We start from the raw sequence: 21,998 nt of genomic DNA, 5'->3' as shown, positions 1-21,998 counted from the left end.
ACAATCCAGCAAAGGAATAATGAAAAACCAGGAGCTTAAATACTGGAAACTGACAAAGGAACGAGAAATTAAAACGGTTACAAACCTCAATCCTCTAGGGTACAAAGTCAGTAAATAACTTCACTTTGGTATCTTTACTCCATGCGTTCTGTATTTTTGAAAAATGTTGACTGTATTGATCTCTTTATACATGTATCACAGCTCAGTGCGTCAGTGTTTGCATCTCTTTCCTGTTCCTTGAAATCACAACTGCTCAAAGCAGATCCAGACTTTGGTTCTGCTGGATTTTTCTTCCTGTTAAATGCGAATCGTTCCCCTCCAGTCGCCCTGTTCTTCCACAAACGTTTGGGATTTTAGTAAAACAAAAAGTGGAGTCTCCTGACTGACTTGGATTGACCACAATTTTTTGGCAAGCTCCAGTGTACCACCTTGTTAATCTGACTGAGATGTTTATACACTGATAACATTAGATTGAGTAATTGGGTTGGATGAAGTAATTTGAACGCCAGGCTGTAAGATTTATTTTGTTGAGAAATGGTGGCATGTAAATAAAATCATAAAAGAAGTGGGTTACATCATGCATATGGTTGTGTAATTTAATGTCAATATAAATCTGGCTGTACTGTGAATTGGTGTTAAATTCTTTTCATTTTGGGCCAAATCAAGATCAAGAATGTCCTCAGATGTCAACATGTTGTGGCAGAATGCGATGATAAAGCTACAGTGTCAAAATATTAGTAAGTGGCTATTTCTGCATTTGAAATGAAATATTCACTTTGATATAATCTGGTACCACAGACAAAACTGCATAGTGCCACATATACATAACTCATCTTGAAGGTTCGATTTCCAGCATAGATTACCATTAAAAAAAAAAAAATCTCCAGCTGGCCGGATTTGGCCGGACATTATTAGTGAACAAACAGCATCAGAAAGACCAATTAGGCCAGCCGACTGGTTAAGGATGAATTTGCTCTGAGGAGATCTTACTGACTCAAGTGGAGGAGAGGTGACGAGGACAAATGTGAAGGTACAGTTTGAGGAATAATGACGCTGCAAAACAACAGGTTTTCCACGGGCGAAACCACCGACCCACTAACTCATCAGCCCACCAGGAAAATGCCCGGTAGTCCCATATGCCAGTCCACCCCTGCTCAAGAACCGGGGTTGGAAAACACTGATTTAGACCTCTAGTTCAGTTCTAAAAGGATGTAAAAAACAAAAAGTCATGTTCTCATTTCCTCTTCATCTTATAGTTAATAAATTCCCCAGCATCTTCTAACCTTCCTGAATAACTTGAACAAATGGCGTTTCATGCAGTTTCGTCCTCATTCACTCCTAATTTACCTTCCTGTTTGTCCTCGTCAAATAAGTACATTAAAAGCACGAAGCCGCATTGTTCCTTTTGTCTGCTTGAAACGATTCAGAACTCATTTCTGGCCTCGTGCACAAAGAGTCACTCTGGGACATGATATTTTCAGAATTACAAACAAGGGCCCATCTCTTTTGTGTGACCTCTTCTCACAGAAAACCATGTGTTTGTCACACACACTGGAAAACAAGCTTTACACAACAGGAGTGTGAAATCACCATGTTCCAAGACTGGGAGTGGTGGCGGGGTGGTTGGGCTCTCAGCGGACTAAAAGAAAAAAACAAAAAAAAGAAATCTGTGCTCTYGGACAACATGAGGCACAAACAAAGGCTCCTGAATTAATGAGCAGACTCAGGTAACTTTGCACTCATCTCTCCTGGAGTCGGCATTTCAAACTCAATGTACTGTTCAACTACAGACACGACAAACTGTCTTATAACAATAAAATCATGTGATTTTATTAGAGTCTTAGACGCTATTGTTATTACATATATAATTTAAACTAAACAGTCATTATTCTTAAACTTAAAAAACCTTACTGTCTCTAAATAAAGTTAAATAAGCAACAATAACATTATTGATCATTTTGACATTAATAACACATGTATGTCACATTATTTGTGATAGGATAGCTAAGAGTTTCATATATATTTTCTATCTTCTACTTGTATGTATTTGTTTTTACAGATTGTAGAAGTTTGTCATCAGTAATATGTTTGATTTTGTACTTTGAGGACACTGCATTACAAATAAAACACWGATAAATTAAGTAAATATTCTTTTTTTTTTTTATCCCACAAACTAAACTAGTTCAACACAAAAGGGAAATGATTTTGGTTGCAAAGTTTTAACTTGATTACTAACTGAAATCATCCTTGTTTATAAAATGCATCTTTTGTTATACAAATGGGACAAATTTGATTGATTCAGATTATCAAGCAAAAGATAGAAAAACTTTTTTTTCGTAAAGATGTTCTGATAGACTGGTGCATACCTAATCCGAAATGAATTGAAAAATAGTCTTCAATATAATTGATTGCCTAAAAATTAATTGCTATATATAAATTTAGCATTAATCTTTTGCAAAACTATGTAACCAAATGTTACAACAGCCCAAAGCTTACAAGATTATTATGTTTGTAACAAATAACTTTCAATTTACCTATTCCTGGGGAAATCATCAAATGTTTGGCCCATATTGCAATGTGAAAATTTGAATAATATTGTAGTAGGTTTATGCTATAAAAAATATTTCCTATTTTATTAATTCTTGTTTCAACTACTAGAATTTCCACTTTTAAATTTCAACATTTTCCTTCTTTTAAATATATATTTATTTAGTTGTTGTTTTTTTTTTTTCTTTAACTAAAATTGAAAAAAATAAACTCTCATGAATATCACAGAGAAACGTGAAGTTGGATTTTTCGGCTCGGTAAATGAGTAGCGACGTTACAAAATCTTGAATTTCTACATCAATCTACAAAGATGAAGCTTTCAGTGGTCAACGGTCCCATGGCGCCATCTGGCGTCAAGAATAGGGACCAACGACGCTGCTGCGTAACATCCGGTTAAACATGGCTGCGCCCTGACAAATGTCACACTCTCTTGTTAGGCAGAAAACATTTTGGTAATATTTGCAGGTCGATCAACAATAGAGCGAAACATCGAAAGGAAAAGGCAGTAATTATCATCTGTGCGTCATTCTCCGTCCTGAGAAGTTTCTCATTTCTTTATTTTACACTTCAAACTAGCTTAGCATCAACTGGACAGTAGTTTTGCTATTTTCAATGACATTTGCAGTTTCCTTTAAGCCGAGGAAACTACATACTAATATAGTTATCTCAACATTTATGTCCGTTTAAGCGTGTCTTATTTTCTACAGGGTGTTTCATCATGGTGCATTTATGTGAGTATAAAATTTAATTTCCTTTTTGAATATAGAAGACAGTTAACTAAGGTACTGTGCAAAAGATATAAACCACCGAAAACATAGTCTTTATTTTGATCTTTTTCGTGAGGCATTTGTGATCATATTTACATAATTTTACATAAAATGAGTAACATCTTACAGCTTTGATCAGTAAGTTGGTAATCTCCTTATCAAATAAATTCCTAAAATAACTCTGGGAATTCATAATTAAGACAAGAAAGACAGAAAAAGCAGCACATTTTCTGTTTTCATCATCTTGTTGGAGGATATTTGTCATTTGTTGCACATGTTGAAGAGAAACGGTTGATTTTATCCTTTTCATTATTGCTCACCAGTTACCTTTGAAGTAGTTAATCAGCAAATGTGCATAGAAATTAGTATCAACAGTTTTAGCTGTTGGCAAAAAAGGAAAAAAAGATGTGCATTATTTAATTTACACTGATCCAAATACATTTTCTACAAAAAAATGTTGTTAAATAGAATCTAAACTCTAATTTGTTTGTATGAAAGTTAATTTTTATCAGTGGAAGTTTGCCATATCTCACTGATGCGATGAGTTAATTTCAGAAGAAGAAGCAGAAGCATGTTTTCCTCTGATGGTCCTTTTTGTCCTGATGTCCTCATGCAGCGTCCCACCTTTTGAAGAAATACCACTCCAGCTACGTCGTCATCCGGCTCGCCCTCGCAGGCCACAAACAAGCCAACCGACCCTTCTATCGCATCGTGGCGGCTCACAACAAGAGGTCAAGGGATGGTAAATACATCGAGCAGCTGGGCAGCTTCGACCCACTCCCTAACATCTACAACGAGAAGCTTGTCGGTTTCAACTTCGACCGGATCAAATACTGGATCGGCTGCGGTGCGCACCTGACCAAACCGGTGGCCAAACTTCTAGGTGTGTGCGCACTTTGTTTAACGCAAATTGTAGCCTGTGACAGAATTACACAATTTTATTGTCGGGAAATTCAGTGAATTCATGAGAAATTTTTTAATCAAGGAGATCCTTACCTAACTTTTTAGCAGCACCTGCACCTTAGAAATTGCTGTGAAGTTCTTTATTTTCTTCTGTTTGAGTTTTTAAAAAAATTTCTTTTCATATTTATCTCTCAAATATTTATGTGCATTCAACATTCCCTGAAGCACCTTGACAATGTGCTTTGATTTGAAGGTTTGTTGAAGGTCAAGGGAGAAACAAAGTTCAAGAATCTATCAGTGCAGATATGGATAAAACTAAGCACTGTATTTTCATGACTATAAATCATACTTTTAATACTTTGACTGGTTATGCAACTTTTAAGTGTTTTTTATTCCCCCTCGACTTTTTTTGACGTGTCAAATGTTAATTCATACTGACGGACATGAACCAATGGATTAGGGTTTTTTGGTGTTACTGCCAAATACAAATGTACTCCACACTTGAGTCATTTTTATTTGTAAAATAAGAATAAAGTAAAGCAATGTATAATTTCCCTACTTTGAGGTTGGTCTAGTTCATGAAGCACCCCTAAAATACTTTGCGGTTTGTACCTGGAACATGAGTAAATCCACAGAAAGTTTAGTAGCATTAATATTTTTGCAAGGCACTGTGAATGAGTTGGGCTGTGTCTGCTTCTGAAGTTTAAAAAACGTGTTTTCTTTCTCACGTCCATAGGGTTGTCTGGGTTTTTCCCCCTCCATCCCATGACGGTAACGGAGGCAGAGCGTCGAAGAGCTCAGGCGAAGCTGACAGAAACTGCCGCAGGGACAGAGGACCTTCAGCAGGAGGAGAAACAGGCTGACGTGTGATCGGATTAAAGGGAAGCTGCTGTTACTTTGAAAGAAAACTTATTAATACACGTTTTCTCTTTCTTGGTGGACTGCTCAAAGCAACTGATCTAACGTCTTGAAGAACTAACTTCAAAAGTATCAACAACTCAAAATGTTGGGAAAAACAATCAACAGCTTTGAGTTGATTGTGGATTGACAAAGGCTGTATCTTTTTTTTTTTTTTTTTGCTATTAAAAAAATGTGTGATAACTGCAGGGCTATGCATGTTTTTATTATCAATCAATCAATTAATCAAATTTTGTTTGTATAGCACATTTCAGCAGCAGGGCACTTCAAGGTGCTTTCTTGAAGTCTTCAGTCTTTAATGGTGGCAAAATGTGTTTTGGTTTATAATTCATAAATTTATGAGGAGGTTTTTAAAAGTTGCCTTTAGTTAGACCTTATAAACCTTCCTTAAAACTTGATGTTCAACCAACTAAAATGAACCCAACGCTTTACCAGGAACCAGTTCGTCATAAGAGAAGAAGCTACTGATAAATTGGCATAACTGGGAGTTAATGGCCGACTGCCAGGTTTTGGAATCTCAGTACATTCATAATTTCATTACTTCCTTTAGAACATGTGTGACAATAGTCCCTTTGAGTCTCCATAACTAAGTTACAGCTTTAATAGTGTTGAGTGATAGTCAATTGTTAAACATTGTCACAGTGATGACACAGCTTAGAGAGAAAGCGAGACTTCCTGTTGCGACATTTTAGCAATGATTTTCTAAAAAGCAAACAGAGGTGTGGATGACTTTACCAAAACCTCTTCAGACGTCAGTCAAAAACCATCTTCACTTTGTCACAGCTCCTTTCTTTTTGTTGCTATTGATTAATTTATTACACTGACTGAGATCAATAGGTTCAATAACCTATTTATGGAGCAGACGCTGAATTAAATAACTAATATGTTATTTCAATAAAAGTCATGAAAACTTCCCTCTTGTTTCTGTATTGAAATTTAAAAAAACAGAAAACAGTTGTAAAAATAAATTAATAAAATCTATATTTGAGAGAAAGAAAAAGTTTGCATCATAAGGTAAAGTTTTGTTTCAATATTTTAAAATCTATTTTATTATCTACCTGTTTTTGTTATAATTTTTACACAAATTCAGCATAAAAGTTTCAAACCAAGACCAGCTATTAGTATCTAAGAACAGCTGTGCAATAACATCCAAGTTAGTAGAAATTGACCCTGCACAGATTGCAGACATAATCTACAAGGATGAAGAAACAAATACTGGCTGCTGTGATCTCAACCTGTTTACATAATAACATTTTTTAAATTTAATTTCAATCCCACCTAGATAAAAATTTCTTTTGCAAGAGAATCCTGGCCAAGACGCAGCGGCACACAGAGACTACAGAACGTTACAAATAATTTGTTTCTTTTTATCTACAGAGTCCCTCAAAGGCAAAATACAAGTTGAAGCTCCTCTCTATTTAGTGACTCGTACATAAAGATAAGCAGGAATGTTGCTCTCTATGCTCTGTTGGTTTTTTTTTCGTTTGTTTGTTTTGGCTGTCAGTTGGCCTCTTTTCCAAATTGTAACCATATTTGGGGTTACAATTTGTACTAATGAAGCCATTTCATCCCGTCCTCCTTTCGTTTTGTACCCATTTCCTTAGTCCGTCTGCTATATGACATTAATTTTGGTGTAGTCAAGTATTTTCCATAAAAGGTGGAGTTAAATGGTTGTAAAATACTCAAACAATTGAGTTAAAAAGTTTGGATCCCACACTTTATCTTTGTTTCTGATCCTCGTTTGGACCAGCTGACGAATATGACAGATTATATTTAGACTGTGATGAAAGCACTGTAACTTCTCAGTGAACTTTTGCTGTTCAGTGTTATTTATTGGGCTCATTGAGCGACGCGTCCTTACAGAGAACTATGAGTGGAACATAGAAAATTACTTTTAATCTTTAGTTGTAGAAACTACTGCAATACTTTGAAAAGGATGAAAGTGTGAAGGGTTGAAATGGCCACAACTCAGTTGTCAATATGTCCATGATGATGCAGCATCGCAAAAAAAAAAAAAAAACTTTCATCTTGCATCTTTTAGCTTTTCATCCATCCATCCTTTTTGATGTTATCTAAGGGGGCTCCTATCAACTGGACCAATTGGTACACGGTCCTGGTGACAACTCTGAAATCTTGAGCCTGTTACCTGTTATCAAAGTGGATATCAAAATCAAAGTGGAAGTTTCTGGAGACATTCTAGTCAAATTCTATAGGAAGGATCCCCCTTTAGAAAAATCCAGCAAGCAAAAGAACCTCAACATTTGCATGTAAATGGGATTGGACCTATCTGCCCCCAAGTAGCAGCTGAAATGGAGAGTGAGAAAATGAGCATAATCCCCTCAAGAGTGAATGTGCAACAGAATATATAACTACATGGGCGCAAACAAGTCTAGGTGCTAGAGCAGGAGCAGCAGGGGCATGTTAAAAAAAACTTCCACATGTATAGATGTACACACATGCATACTAATAAGGGACCCAGAATGGAAGAATGAAGTAGAAAAGATTATTTATTACTCATCATACACAAAAAAAACTGTTCACAACGCATATTATCAGAGTGTAAGGAATGCACAGATTAAATTTACACTCAAAGAAAAAGTGTTATTTTTTAGGTCCAAGAACATTTTCTCCTTGTTACCAATGAAAATCTATAGTCACAAAGACTGATATGTAAATAGTGAAAGAGGTGAAACATAAATTCAGATGGAAGAAAGAGTAAATATATAAAGACTCTGAAAATGATGCTTACTGATGTACTTCTAAAAGGGAGCAAGAGGGTAAAAACACACATGAGGGACCAAATAAAAACTGACAAACACATAATATTGTATAGGTGAGAGAACAGTGTGACCCAAGCTTTCAGATTGGGACCAAAATACATCAACAGATATTTTATTTATGTTTTGTTTTGTACCAATTTCCTTACTCCATCTGCTATATTCCATTAATTTTGGTGTAGTCAAGTATTTTCATAAATGGTGGAGTTAAATGGTTGTAAAATACTCAAAAAATTGAATTAAAAACTTTGTATCCCACAGTTTTTCTCTTTATTTTGGTTCTGATATGATAGGTTTTAGACTCTGATGTATTGTAACTTCTGTGATCTCTTGCTGTTTAATGTTATTTATTGGGCTCAGGTAACAACATGTCCTTACAGAGGACATAGAAAAAATACTCTTAACCTTTAGCTGTAGAAACTACTGCAATACTTTACCTGGAAGATTTGAATTAATTCGTAGATTGTGTGGAAACATTTTGTTTTGGCTGGCAGTTTCAGGCCTGAAGGAGATGAGAACGAAACTCCTGACAGCGTAAAAAAATGAAAGTACGGAGGGTTGAAATAGCCAGAACTCAATTTTTGTCATGTATTTTGATGTGGGACATTGGGAATACATCTTCACTAAAAAGTTTACGTAATCTACTCAGGTTAATGCATTCCAGAGATTAACTTTAAAACATTATATTTGTATCACGGGGGGGTTTTAAGCAGTTTTGACTTGCGATAAAAATTTGGTAAAAGTATAATGTCTGGTTTAACAACAGCTTAGGAAATATTGACCTGGGAGGAAACATTTAATCTATCTTCACTTTACCTAATCAACCATTTAATGTTTAAAACCAACAACAATTTGCAATGATGAGCAAAACTTCAATGAACTTCCATTTACTTAGATTCAATACATGACAAAACCAGTACGTCTTTTAAACATCTGAAGGAAGGGAAGGATTTTGTAGTGATTTGTATTTATTGTGTAATTATTGGTAGTTTTAATTTTTTGAATTTTAATTTATTTCAGAAGGGAGAGAGCATATTAATCAAGAATAGATTACTGACATTGTAAAAAAGATACCAAAATAAATCAGTGAGTGTTTCATACTATCACAAATCTGTAAGGAGCAAAGTCGGAGGGAAATTTCCATTTGCCTTTTTGATCACATGCCAACTTTGTCCAATTTACTGAAAATGCACTTTTAAATAAATTTATTTTTAAACTTGAGATAATGTCTGACAATTACATTGTAAAAACAATTATCTCAGAGAAAAATAATGGGATAATAATATACTTGTCCTCACACCTTTCACACCTTCTCATATGATTTGGACTTTGCAAATAATCAAGTGCAGGGTGTGAGTGAGAGAGAGAGAACTACCTGGAAAACCTCTGCAGTGATATAATACAGAAAGAGTTTGTTCAGGGTGGGAACCAGATCAATAACAAACTATATTTACCAGCTACCATCACTAATAAAACAGAAGAGATCTAATACTTGGGTCAAATGTTTTATTGGCTTTCAGTCGCACCACAGATTCAAACTAAGCAGGTTTAAAGGAATTAGAGAATTGTCGCCTTCAAATCCAGTTTTCTGTACATCTACTGTGAAGCTGTGATATCAAGTGTCTTCAGATGTTTTAGTGGTTTCTCTTGATCCGAATTCAGAGAGAAATGAAAAAGTGGCTTTACCAGGAATCGTGGAACAAGAGGAGGAATATTTCCGTCTTGTTTGTTGTTCTGACTGTAACTCTCATTATGCCTGTTGAAGGCACAGCAAAATTTTCTCAAAAAGGAGGTGAGTGTGATTTCCTTCTATCATTGCTCATTTAAACAGATTATGGTAACACTTTATTTGAAGGGGGGTGAATAAGACGGTCATGACACTTTCATGAACATGTCATGAACATGTCATGAACATGAATAAGCCTTCATGAATATTTATGACTGTTGTCATAAAGCGTAATTCGGTAAATTATGACACTTTTAATACAAAGTTGACATTATTCAAAATGTGTTTGTTATGACAACTTAACATTAACCAAGAAATCATTATTGATTAAACTTTACCTTTAATAACATAAAGTTACCTAATTTTTGAAGTGCAATCAGTAATACTTTTATAACAAATTTATATCAGTAATGATTTCTTGGTTAATGTCAAGTTGTCATAACAAAGACATTTGTTATACTTTAATACCTTAAAAACGTATTCTAAGCCTATTTTGAATGACTTTTTAAATTTATTTATTTGTATTTATTGTTTTGCCATACCATCCTTGAGCTGAAAATAAAAAAGTTGTTGCCATTTTGTATTGTGGACTAGGGGCACACAAAATCACCTCTAGGGCCACAAATGGCCCCCAGCCCACACTTTGGACACAACTGTATCATTGGCCTGGTGGTCTGTGCAAAGTGTGTGGAAAAATTAAGGAGAATTCTCTCTCCAGTCCAAATGTTATTTTAAGCCTACATGTATAATACACGTGACCCTCACCATTTGTTTAGTCTTCTATTTTAAATTATTTGCTTTAAATTGTTCCTAGGTGTACCTTTCTTTTAACCTCCAGCAAAACCAGAATGCATTGAGGGATGAATGCATGCTATAAGAACAAAGCTATAAGCAGTTACTGGCAGTGACATCAGCTGCCACAGTTCATAACTAAATGAACAGTTTGAGTTCACCGCAGCAAACCTCAGTTCCAAAACTAGAGAGCGTGTCCGCTTCCTGAACCCGTTGCTGGCAGTCGGTTCAACAAGAGAGGAGCCTGATAAGTAAATCCTCTGCTCCCATTCTTCTTTCAGATAATCTCTAATCCAGAGGTAAGCCTGCAGTCTGTGAGTCCAATGCTCAAATTGAAGGTTATGGAGCTGTTGGGTCTTTAAGATATGACGGGTGATCTGAGATCACTTTTGCTGTAGTCTTATAAAGAGTCAGAATGAACAGTTTTTAAATGATGATTTAGATCATTAGAGGCAGATTTAATCCAATAGACCCTGCTCAAAGCTAAGGGACATAATCTGTCCAAATATATCTCTGGCTTAGTAGTACCGGAGGTGAAGGTTCTGCCATCCAGAGAAATTTAATAATAGCATTTCTCCTATAACCTGTCCAGTATCCAGTAGAAATGTGTCCTCTTCTTTTGGAAAAGGTCTTAAAGGAAAGACCTGCTTCTTGTGCTGAACATGTATTTTTACTATTTTAAGATCTGGGGTCGATGTATTTGTATTTATATTTTAAATGGCCATTACTGTCTCCTGTCACTAGATGGCAGAAATGTATTTTACTAAGACGATTGTTTATGGAAAATGAGTACAGGGAGACATTAAGAGGGAGAGTAACTGATCATTTATTTCATTTTCAATAGGATTTAATGTAAACCAGTGATTTGAAGGTGCTCCAAGTTTGAAGCAACAATCTGAGCTCTTGGAAATCTGATCTAAAACGTTTCTGCTTCCTGATTTCAGAAAAAAACTATTTTGCCATTTAGCTAGTTACACACTGCCTCAGTGTTAAGTTTATGTTTTTGTTTTTGAGGGGGCGAGTTGCATTATTTGTTTTCTTTTTTACAGACTTATATTTGTTTTCTCTTGTCGTTTATTATTTGTCTTTTAACACCAACCTGTCAGTGGAACTAGAGATGGAAATTAACCCCTGGACAATAATCTCACGTTTTGTGCATGCAAATTTTCCCAATCATCTATTGTCCTTTTAAATAAATAAATAAATACATGATGGAGACAAATGAGCTTTGTCTCCATCTAGTGTTCACATACTGGAAACATATTGACTAGTTTATTTACCTTCAGTTTAAATGTCTTTTTTCATATGGCGCCCTGACTTGAATACATTTTAACCACCAGCTCTTCATGTTGGGTTAAATATTCAACACTTTGTCTCCCTCCCACAGCAAATGATAAGGAAGATACAAGCAAACATAAGAGATATTCATCTGGATTTCTGAGTTGTGCACATGGTTCAAGTTAAATGTTACCTACAAGAGTGTAAACAGACTCTACTTTCTTTTTGTTTTGGGAATCAAATTTAATATTTAATATATATAGGGTTATTTCACATTTCAATTCTCTATAGATCATTATTTCTCATCAATTAGCTTTTGTTCTTTCTTTTTTGTATGTAATTTTCCTGGATTATTATACAATTCCCAAAATAAATTGGGGGAAATGCTGGAACATCATTGTTTCTGTATGTATTTCATTCATATAGAAAGTATTGCTAAATTTTAATTATATGCAAAAAGCTTCTTTTTTTGCAGAAACTTGGTTTGAAAAGTGAAACTTGTACTGTACATTTAGTCTTAATTTCACCGTTAGTCTTAATTTCAGTATATTTTAATAGCTTTTAGCTACTCCATCCATCTATTGTCCATACCCATGTAGCTTTGTAGGGTCAGTTAGAGTCACATCTTTGTACAGCCGTCATTGGGCAAGAAGCGGATTAAACCCAGGACAGGTCACCTGTTTGTGCAGGCAATGCAGAGACACACACTGATTTACAGACACACTCTGATTTATTGGCTGTTTTAGTATGGCCAAATAACCTATTACCCATTTTTTTATTATTATTATTATAATGAGAGTACTAGAGGAGCATACAGAGAGAACATCCAGGCCAGGGCTTGAATCCAGTTGACTCAGAATCAGAATGACAAAAAATAAATCAGAAATATCACATCCAAATGGTCCTTATTAAATATGTTAGGAACGAAGAACTGAATCCAAACATATTCATGTAAAGTTGTGTGGAAGAAAAAAGTGTGGTGCACATAAAAAATGGATACCACAAACAAACATACCCTGCCACTGTTGTAGTCCTCAAGTTAAGCCACTCCTGAACTACAGACAATGTCAGGAGTGTTTCAGCTGGACTGAGCAGAATAAGGGTTGGCATGCTGTGAGCCATGAGAATCCAAATTATAATAAACACTGGAAATAAATTCATCTTTGCTAAAGAAATCTATGTCTATTACATTTTTAATTGAATAAATGAAATGAATACATTTTCAATCTTTAAAATGATTAGATCCAACTCTTTTTTTTAACACAGGCATGCCTTGCTCAAGACAGCCAGCAGAGGGAGTGCAACAATAGCTGAATCTGTAACTGGGATCCTCATAATAGTTTTCATCCAAAGAACAAGCTCCACAAGTCAAACAATTAGCGAGAACTTTGAGGTCAGAATAAAAGTCTTAAGCTTGAAGTAAATTCACTCACAGGAAGTTAATTACTCTGAAAACAGCTTAGTAAGGAAAGGCAGGAAGTCCTGACCAATTTTGGAGCACAAAATAAGGAAACAGAAAGAGGACAGAAATAGAGTGACATGCCAAATGATTTACTCTTAAAAATATCCCTTGGGCAAAGTTTTAAAAATATCTACAAAAAAATAAAGCAGACAAAAAAAAAACTTCCTTCTTACTATAAATGATGCCACTTTGTGAATTCAGATGCTTGTCTCAAACCTCGCTTGTTCATTTCCAGTTCAGCAGATGTTTAAAACAAGCAATCTGCCTTTCTTTGGTTGCCTTTGTCGGTGCTCAAGCTTGCCTGAGTGAACTAGGTGAAAAGGTTTGTACGTGGCCTGAGTAGATCGAGCTGCCACCCTTTGTTGCAAAAATAAATGAATAAAAAAACACCTAATCTAGAGAATCACAAATTGTTGTACCTGTCTGAAAGGTTTAACTGAGTATAATTTAACAACAGTTGGTCTGCAGCTTATTTAGGGGATATTTGACTTTGCTCTACGTGTTCGCCACCTGGACTCAACAGAAGAGTAAAAAGTAATAATTACTGTGAAAGTGTATAAAAAAACCTTTGTGTGCAAAGTTGGTTGACAGGGAACAGGAGAGCAGTCGTGCAAGGAGGAAATTGCTTTTTAACCAGGAAGAGGAAAATTTTACACCTGTCGCTCTTCTTTCTCTGGATGGAGGCCAGTCACAATAAGGCACAGCATGAGGGCGTGTGGGTGATAAAACAGGCCAAACAGCTGAAAGGAACTACTGAGTTCACGCTGACAGATTCAAGAAACAAGACTGAAGCAAGCTCATAAATAAGTCATTTTATTTTGGCTTTCTTTTAAAAGTCTCAGCTATTCATAATAACAAATGGAATCGTTAAATACTGTACAAAGCATACTGAACTCTCCCAGTGCATTTTGTTTCAACCACAGCAGAGAAGTTATTTCTTGATATACTAGTCTTCATTTAGTTTCATCATTTCTCATAAGACATACGAATACCTTAAGATTAAATAGTGTGTGATGTAAACATTTCAAACATTTAGGTCAAAAAGCAACATTGTGGGTGGTGAGGAAGAGGAGGACATAGAGGGAGTAGACTTCAATGACCGACTGACCTCAAAGGTTATGTTTCCCAAAAACTGAACACCGTGTTTGATACCGAAGGGGTTACTTCAATACATGTGCTACAATTTTCACAACATCCGGGTGCTTGGTGAATAATCTACAACAATAAAACTCATACGTTCTTCCTGGCTGCCAGCAGCCAAAGTCTTTTCAGGCCACACCCACTGCAATCACGTAAAGCAAGGAATGCGTGTGCAGAACAGGAAAGTCGGTGTCAGGCAGGCAAGAGGCCGAATCCTGCACCGTCGCTGTATTAACTGGTTGGACTGACATCCCTTATCGCAGATCTGCCCGATTTCAAATCTATTTATGAATATTAGGTCAAAAGTTAGGTCACATCTTGAGCTTGGGGTCTAATCTTTAATATTTTAAAACCATTTTGGGCAATTTAAAGGAAATATTGAATGAGTTGAAAAATGTAATAGTTTTTTTCAGAATGTGACCAAACGTAATGCTCAGCTCAGTTTGACTTGGAAGTCATATTTAGTGAATGACGTGTTGAGCAGATTCAAAAGGTCAGGAAAGCTTGTGGGATTGAGCAATACAACTAATAATAATATATTCCTTTCCTTTTTAAGCAAACTCTAAAATGAACATGTTCATAAAAATAAGTATGTATGCCAGTGGTTTAATACAACACACACTCTCAGAAGTGCTAACAAATAGCTTATAACCACACTTTCCACTATGTGTTACATGTCCGACAGCGATATTGGATATTGGTTTGAGGCATTTCTGTTCCCTTTCTGACTGAGATCTCGGAAAGTCCAACTTTTGAGCAGAAACAAAAATAACTTTTGCTTCCTCTAACAGTTTGAGGAAACTTCAGTACGGATGCATGAACACAACTACTGTGCAACCTGGACAGACCTGGACACAGACTGGAAATAAATGAATGTGTGCATAAAAAAAAGAAAAAAAAAAAAGAAGCGGCACACAGTAACAGGTTGTGTTGACAATTCTCTACATATTGCAGAAAGTCCACCACTAAACGATTGTGAATCACATGCACAGACACAAATACTCTCATCAACAGACAACTTCTCCATATAAGCTGCACCAAAGATTCCTTTGGAAACAAGCGTAGCTACCAGAAACAACGTGCCATGTGGGGGAAAACACAGAACGAGTAGAACTTGAACTACATCACGTCAATGTTGGGATAAAACATCACACTGATATCTAGGATCCTTCATTTCATTAAAAAGTTCACTGGGATGGGGTTTAAACTTCATATATTAAGTGTTACATGGTTTACATTTACTGACCTTTTGTCCCTTGTAAGATACAAAAGCAGCATCACAGAAAGCCCCATGTGCATTACATAAAAAAACATCCCCACCATTCCAGACACAAAACACTGAGCACATAGGGTGCAAGGCCCGCTTGTCCCTGTTGATTGTACCACATCGTCAATGACAACTAAAACAAACAAAAAAATAAAACAGTACAGTAATGAATGTCATGAAATAAAATCATATCAAAAATAATCTCTACAAAGTTGAATGTTGATCACAATCCTTAGTCTGACGAAGCATCTTAGTTGTGATAGCTGTTCAACATTACCAGTAACTGTATACAGTGCACACATACCCTGTGAGTTAAAAAATACATGGGGGTATTAAGAAAAAAAACTGTAAAAAGCAGCAGTTTGACTGTTGTTGGCGTCTGGTTTCACTATTTTGTCGAGTCTTTATGTTTGTTTGTTTGTTTGTTTTGTTGTCGTTTTTATTTTTTGCTCATGTACAGTCCTTCTCCTTCCACTAAAACCTCTCAAACTAAACTAGATCTACTTTTCTCTTGGTGTGGCAGTCACAGGACGAATCTGCAAACGAAGACCGCTGAGGCAGAATGTAGTAATGTGTGTTGCTGTCGCCTTTCACAATGATGGGAACGGTGCATGTAGAGCCCTCGCTGTTCTGTCTATGAAAACACCGACAGCTAACATACTTGGGGTCCGGTGCAAAACTCTGAGTTGGGGGCATGACTCCGTTTTGATATGTGGGGAGGCTCTTTGGACTTGGGGTGCGGGAGATGCTTCTGGGAAAATGGTCCCTTGGGGGCAACTTGGGTGGTTTATCATCATCGCTGTAAGCCCCAGAGGAGACCTCTGCAGACCAGCGGCGCGATTCTGTCGTCTTGACCATGCGAGGAGGGATTGGGGGTGGCACCTCTGGTTTGTCTGAACCATTGGTGTAACGTTTTGGACAGAGGCGCAGAAATGAAGGTTTGTGTAAAGAGCCCGCAGGGCCAGAGTGAGAACGCCGTAGCTTCCTTTGAGCTTTGTCCTGCGGTCGCGGACAGGCCGCGTGCTCTGGTGGTTCCTGTCGTTGCTGTTCATGCTGTTGTCGCGCTTCCTGCTGATGATAAGCGTGATGGTTATGGTGCTGGTGCTGGTGTTGGGGTTGGGGTTGGGGTTGGGGTTGGGGTTGGGAGTGCTGCTGGGTGTGTGGCCCCAAAGGGCCGTCGTAATAAGCATAGTTTATCTCCCCAACATTTCTTAAGCTCCTCCTGTGGGAGAGTCCACATCGAAAAGGAGACGATTTGGAATACTGGTCATCATTGGACACGAGGCGGCAGCTTTCATCTGTGCTGGTGAAAGATTCCACCTCATGATCCACAGCCTGCTCAGTGGAGATGTCCGTTTGTGGTGGGATGGGTGGCAGGGGCTTGGAAACTCTGACTGGCGTTAGAGGTGGACTGTTCTCGTTGACAGAAAGCCTCTGCATGTCATCTGCAGGACTCTGGCTGGATGGTTCCATGGCGTGGGACAGGGACAAATGGGAGGGTAGGCATTTCTTCTGAGCAAAACTCTGAGACTTGGGACTGTATTTCGGCTCTGTTGAGGAAAACCATAATACAACAATCAGTGAAACAAGGCTTTAAGATGGGTTACAACTCCATATTTAAAACTAAATAAAAATAAAGCATAATACAACATCCACTTACTCTCGTGGCTTTGGGGCGGCGCTTTCTGCTGAGTTCGGTAGCTCGATTCTACATGGCTGTCCATCATAAAGTAGAAACTGTAAATTAAAACAATATATTTTAGAATTTCAGAACGTCAAATCACACAAGCATCTTATTTTTTTTGTTTACAACTCTTCCAAGACGAGCCTGAACTGCTTCTGCTCAACATGTCACACGTGCCTCAGCCCTGATGAACTTCGAGACCCAAACCCTTACTTGTGTATGGGTTCCTGGTGGTAGCTCCAGGACGGTTTGGATCCAGCCATGCTGTGACAGTAGCTGCCCCGGAGGAAGGGGTTTTCTGTGGGAAGAGAGATCTCCTGGGCAGTCAGGCCCACTGTGGACATGCTCCAGGCACAGTCGGATCGCATCAAAGCGAGGAAACACTCAGATCACCCGGCCGGCTGCCCCTGCTTCTCTCCTCTGTCTGAAAAACACAAACAAAAGGCAGGGATGAGGAGGATGATGGTGGAATGAAGAAGACTGACAGCAAAAGAAGATGGAGAGGAAACCCCAACACAAAAAGTCAAGCAGTTCATGACTGACAAGATCCTTAACTAGGAAATATTCTCTTTGTTGAATAACTGGCGCTTGTTCTGTTTTTTGAAAAGAATAATCATGGAAATGCTTATCTCAGGTGTTGTAGTTTTACTCCGAAAGAGACAAAAATACCAATTAAACAGTTTTTATGTCCGATCTGTATGTTTTACAGACTGTTGGTGCCTACACAAGCCAGAGCCAACTTTCAATTTTCTTTTCTGCACCTCACAATGGTTCTAGTTTATTTTAAAACTCGACTGTGCCACGCTCCAGTGCCGCAATCCTGCTCCTCCTGAATAGGAAGCCATAAGGGGCTCCTCCTGTTACCGCAGATAGACTGGATGTTGCAAGAACTCCGAATGTCAAGTGACCTGAATGTGTGTGTCGCGTCAAGTATGTGTCAGGCCTGAGTAAACAATGAATACAATATTCAGAGGGGTGGAAACCTCGCAGCGTATTGATATTTCTGGGGTCAGCCGTGAGCGCTGGGAGCAAAATTTGATCTGGCTTTTGTGTGACACTGAACTTACATTTACATGTGTCACTGTCTAAGCAGAGCTGTGCTTGGAAACTGCTGCGGAGAGTTTACGGTTTGTTGTAAAAATCTGGCAAGTCATCACAGATAAATCCCAGATCAAGACTTACTTAGTCAGTTTTTTCCCCTCCCCCCCCATTTTTCACAAAAACAGCAGAACCTGCTCTGCTCCAGACAAACACGCTGAGGTTGTATGAGGTCCTGAGCAGAATCTGATTTGGGTCTATCAGAATCGAGCTGAGTTTGAATTTGCTTTGGATGTTGGAGCTTGAGTAGGTTCTTGTTTAAATCATTTTAGATCTGCCTACCAGCAACGATGCAGGACAATACTATTGCATTTTTCTTCATTTTTTGTGGTTGCACGCGTATTAATTAATACACAGAGAGTTTAATTATTGTGTCACCTGCTTAATGGGATAATAAACCAACCACAAGAAAACCAAACAAATAGTTTACACCTACAACTTGTAGAGAAGTTTTCTATGCCTGGCAGCCATGTTGGATTGTTGCAGTTCTGACTTTAAGGAAGATTATTGCTGGATTTTCCACAGGAATCGCAAATGGGTTAAAGTTTTGTCCACAAATAACCATCAAAAAATGTCCTAATTGTTGTTTATGTCCCTCCTAACAGCTACAATGAGCAAACAACCTCAGCCTGGACAAGAGAAGCAGATATAGTTCCTATATAGTTATGGTGTATTCTGCAAAATAACTGTGGTGCTGTGGTGCATTAAAACTCAGATATGAAAAAGACTTGAACAAGTTGACTCAAGTTGGAGAACCAGTAAAATGTGTCAATTGTAGCTGTGCTACTTAATATTAGCATTGCACTGTAACACTGTAACACTAAATAAATATGTTCACCAGCAGAAATTGCACCAAACTGTTGGTCCTGCTGATTTTATGACATGCAAGCTGTCTAAAGTGCTTCTAAATAGTTTATAGCTGCAACTTTCATAAAATGTAAATAGTAGATATGGAAGTTGACTCTTTGTTTAAGGGACAGAGAGGCAACATTAAATCGACGAGAAATCTGAATCGTCAGGTTTGATTTGATTAGCTCTGATCAATGGAGGTCAAACAGAGAAAAAATATATTTATTTAATTTCCTAGTTCATTAAATTCATGATTGTATTTATTTATATTTGTTTTAATAATGTAAAACAAACGGAAATTGGCCAAACTCAAACAAAACCAGGAAAACCCTGGTCCGTGCATCTGACCCCAGCTCACAAACACACGCAGCAAAAAACGATTTAATTTGCACCATTTATGGCTCTGTTAGCATACTTCCAAGTTGTAAAGATTTTTTTGCCAAGTTTGTATTCAACTGCTGCATTTTTGAAGGCTTGTCCTTCCGGAAGTGCTCGTTTGGGTGCAAAGCAGTTGCAAGGTTTGCCTATGCTGCAGGCTTTGCTGTGACGGCTTCGGGTCTCCTGAGCCATGTATTTATGTGCTGACCTGACAGCTGCTGAGAAACAAAGCTCTAAAACAACAGGAAGCACGAGGGCCGTCGAGACAAGCCAAACTGCCCAACAAGGCATGCAGGAGCCCCAGCCCCCCCCCTCTTCATGTCCTGGGCTGCCGATTCGGTTCGGCGGAGACGGGAAGCAACATGATCCTCGATAATGAAGCCCCTGAGGCTTGCGCTTCCTCTTGCAACAGGTGCAAAGACAGTCCATTCTGGCAGCTAACCACAGGCGCATTTACAGGCAACAGGATTAAACAAATGATGTACCCCCTCTCCTCAAGAGAAATTCCTTCAGTCAATTAATTCTGACCTTCTGACCAGACAGTGTGGGCCTTTTCTATGGCTGTAGAGTTGGACAAACTCTTGCTTAAAAGGGTAGTAATAATAATAATAATAATAATAATAATAATAATAATAATAATAATAATAAATTGACACTGTGGTGCATTAGTTTGTTTCCCTTTGGTTTTAAAAGCTAGAAGTCGGAGTCAGAGCTTGAAAGCAGCGGTTCACACCCCGCTCATGACACCCCTGCAGCAGTTTCCGAGCAACCATACCCGCTCTACCTGTGCGGCAAGCAAACAGCGCGCACACCCCCTCGCTTTACCGGATTGAGATAATAATGGTTAAAAGCCCTGTAGCAGCCAGGTGACTCACGCCACAACGCAGAGGACAGATATTTGGCAAGCACAGTGAAGATACACAATGAATGATTTCCTTTTCATGTGTAGGTGGGATACATATCAGGAATTGATATTGCAGCCCCTGAATTAAACGCGCAATTTATGCGACACTAATGTGATTGTTCACTCTTTTTTTTTTTTAATTGTTGTACATGATTATGAATCTGCTTATAATTTTTCTAGCTTATCTGTCAGAACTGTAATTAGAAACTCCTATTTGGATTAGATAATTTATTTTATTTAAAATATACATTGAAAAAAAAGATAGAAAAGAAAAATAAAGCAAACAATAAGTGTGATCTGAAGTTGCATCAAGTGTGCCCTAAGCAAAAATAAAAAATAAATATCACATTATGGACTCACCTAAGTAACTCCTCTGGTCTCCCTCGCTGACTGGCCCACAAACAGTCCTTTTGTCCTTATAAATAACGATCCGCTGCTTTTCTCGGGTTTTAGCTTGAATTTGTAAAGTCTTCAGATTTCTGATGCATTAAGAACAGGACGCCTGCAAGTTGGCGGCGCTCCGACTACACTGTGACAGTTCTAGATCCCTCCAGTGTTGTATTGAGAAATGTTTTGTAAGCTCCACACCATAGAGACACGCAGGCTCCGCCTCTCTTAAAGGCGCAGTCCCTCTTTTTAACCAGAATCATCTGGCTGCACGTCACTTGCATATTGATTGAAGAATCGCCCTTGAAYCCACGCATGGGGCAACATTTAGGTGTGCACTTAGATATTTAGTTAGTTAGAAGGTAATTCTTTAGAAGTGCATTTTACCTGCATGCAATAAGCTGAGAGACTACATCTCCATTGTGAAGAATCTGGCTGCTGCATGATCAAAATGATTAGCTCGGAACTGGCCTGTTGAATATGCAAACTTTGTGAATGGTGAGGGTCTCCTGCTCACCTGAAGAGCACTTAAACCTACTTCAGGTAGGTTTAAAAACACATTAGAAGAAAAACGTCTAACTTAAAGTTTCATTTTAATAACAAATGATGCATTCCATTTGTACTTGCAAGTCTGGTTTTGTTTCCAGCGGGAACTACGATAAAAACCCTCCTTGAAGTAGAATTTATTTCTGAGAAATCTAAAGCAGCCTCAAGTTCAGCATGCGTGTGAAACATAGAGAAAGTTGGCACTTCTGATAGGTTTCTATCTTATTCAACAAGAGGCGCACATAATACCTTGTAAGCATGTTGATGTTTGAATTTTTAAAAGGAAAAGACATACATTATCTGCTTGAACTGGTGTTAGTTAGCACAGAAAAAATGAGTGAATCACACAAATTTCCTGACCTGCAACCAGAACTTGCTCACTTTGGGTGGGTCTTCTTCTTGGGTCAGAGTTCCCAGATGAATCAAACGAGCCATATTTTAATAAGTCCTTCTGCTCTGGTCACAAACAATCGCACTAAACCATTGCAAGCTTGCAATTAGAATACTTTTGAGTAGGGTGCTCCCAGATCTGAGTTTGTGACAAATGATAGCAACACAGTGTGATTGCAAGAAAC

At 37.8% G+C, this 21,998-nt stretch overlaps 2 protein-coding genes across 3 annotated transcripts; one reads left to right on the top strand and one right to left on the bottom strand.

Annotated features, from left to right (window-relative positions):
• The first annotated feature begins 2,903 nt into the window (after window positions 1–2,903).
• Window positions 2,904–5,228, top strand: mrps16 (mitochondrial ribosomal protein S16). 2 transcript variants are annotated; one of them, XM_008408581.2, is made up of 4 exons: window positions 2,904–3,065; window positions 3,255–3,278; window positions 3,931–4,197; window positions 4,954–5,228. In XM_008408581.2, exons 2-4 carry the CDS (start codon window positions 3,266–3,268, stop codon window positions 5,085–5,087), a joined length of 414 nt encoding a protein of 137 aa, XP_008406803.1. In that variant the 5' UTR covers window positions 2,904–3,065; window positions 3,255–3,265; the 3' UTR covers window positions 5,088–5,228. The 2 variants fall into 2 exon arrangements, with proteins under 2 accessions (XP_008406803.1, XP_008406802.1); XM_008408580.2 differs by having other exon boundaries at window positions 3,236–3,278.
• Window positions 5,229–13,962: 8,734 nt separating this feature from the next.
• errfi1a (ERBB receptor feedback inhibitor 1a) lies at window positions 13,963–21,060 on the bottom strand. Its single transcript, XM_008408582.2, has 4 exons — window positions 20,851–21,060; window positions 17,475–17,685; window positions 17,238–17,314; window positions 13,963–17,127 (listed from the first exon to the last, which is right to left on the bottom strand). Exons 2-4 carry the CDS (start codon window positions 17,627–17,629, stop codon window positions 16,067–16,069), a joined length of 1,293 nt encoding a protein of 430 aa, XP_008406804.1. The 5' UTR covers window positions 17,630–17,685; window positions 20,851–21,060; the 3' UTR covers window positions 13,963–16,066.
• Between the last annotated feature and the right edge of the window lie 938 nt (window positions 21,061–21,998).

This window comes from Poecilia reticulata, linkage group LG5 (assembly GCF_000633615.1).
Source record: "Poecilia reticulata strain Guanapo linkage group LG5, Guppy_female_1.0+MT, whole genome shotgun sequence".
Lineage (NCBI taxonomy): Eukaryota > Metazoa > Chordata > Actinopteri > Cyprinodontiformes > Poeciliidae > Poecilia > Poecilia reticulata.
Note: the sequence above shows the minus strand (reverse complement) of the source record. Positions and strands in the feature narration are given on the sequence as shown.

Coding starts and splice junctions, on each gene's coding strand:
- errfi1a (XM_008408582.2), bottom strand. CDS start 17,629: ATGCGATCCGACTGTGCCTGGAGCATGTCCACAGTGGGCCTGACTGCC. Junction 17,315..17,474: donor CACCAGGAACCCATACACAA/GTAAGGGTTTGG, acceptor TTTAATTTACAG/TTTCTACTTTATGATGGACA. Junction 17,128..17,237: donor GCCGCCCCAAAGCCACGAGA/GTAAGTGGATGT, acceptor TTTCCTCAACAG/AGCCGAAATACAGTCCCAAG.
- mrps16 (XM_008408581.2), top strand. Junction 4,198..4,953: donor ACCGGTGGCCAAACTTCTAG/GTGTGTGCGCAC, acceptor TCACGTCCATAG/GGTTGTCTGGGTTTTTCCCC.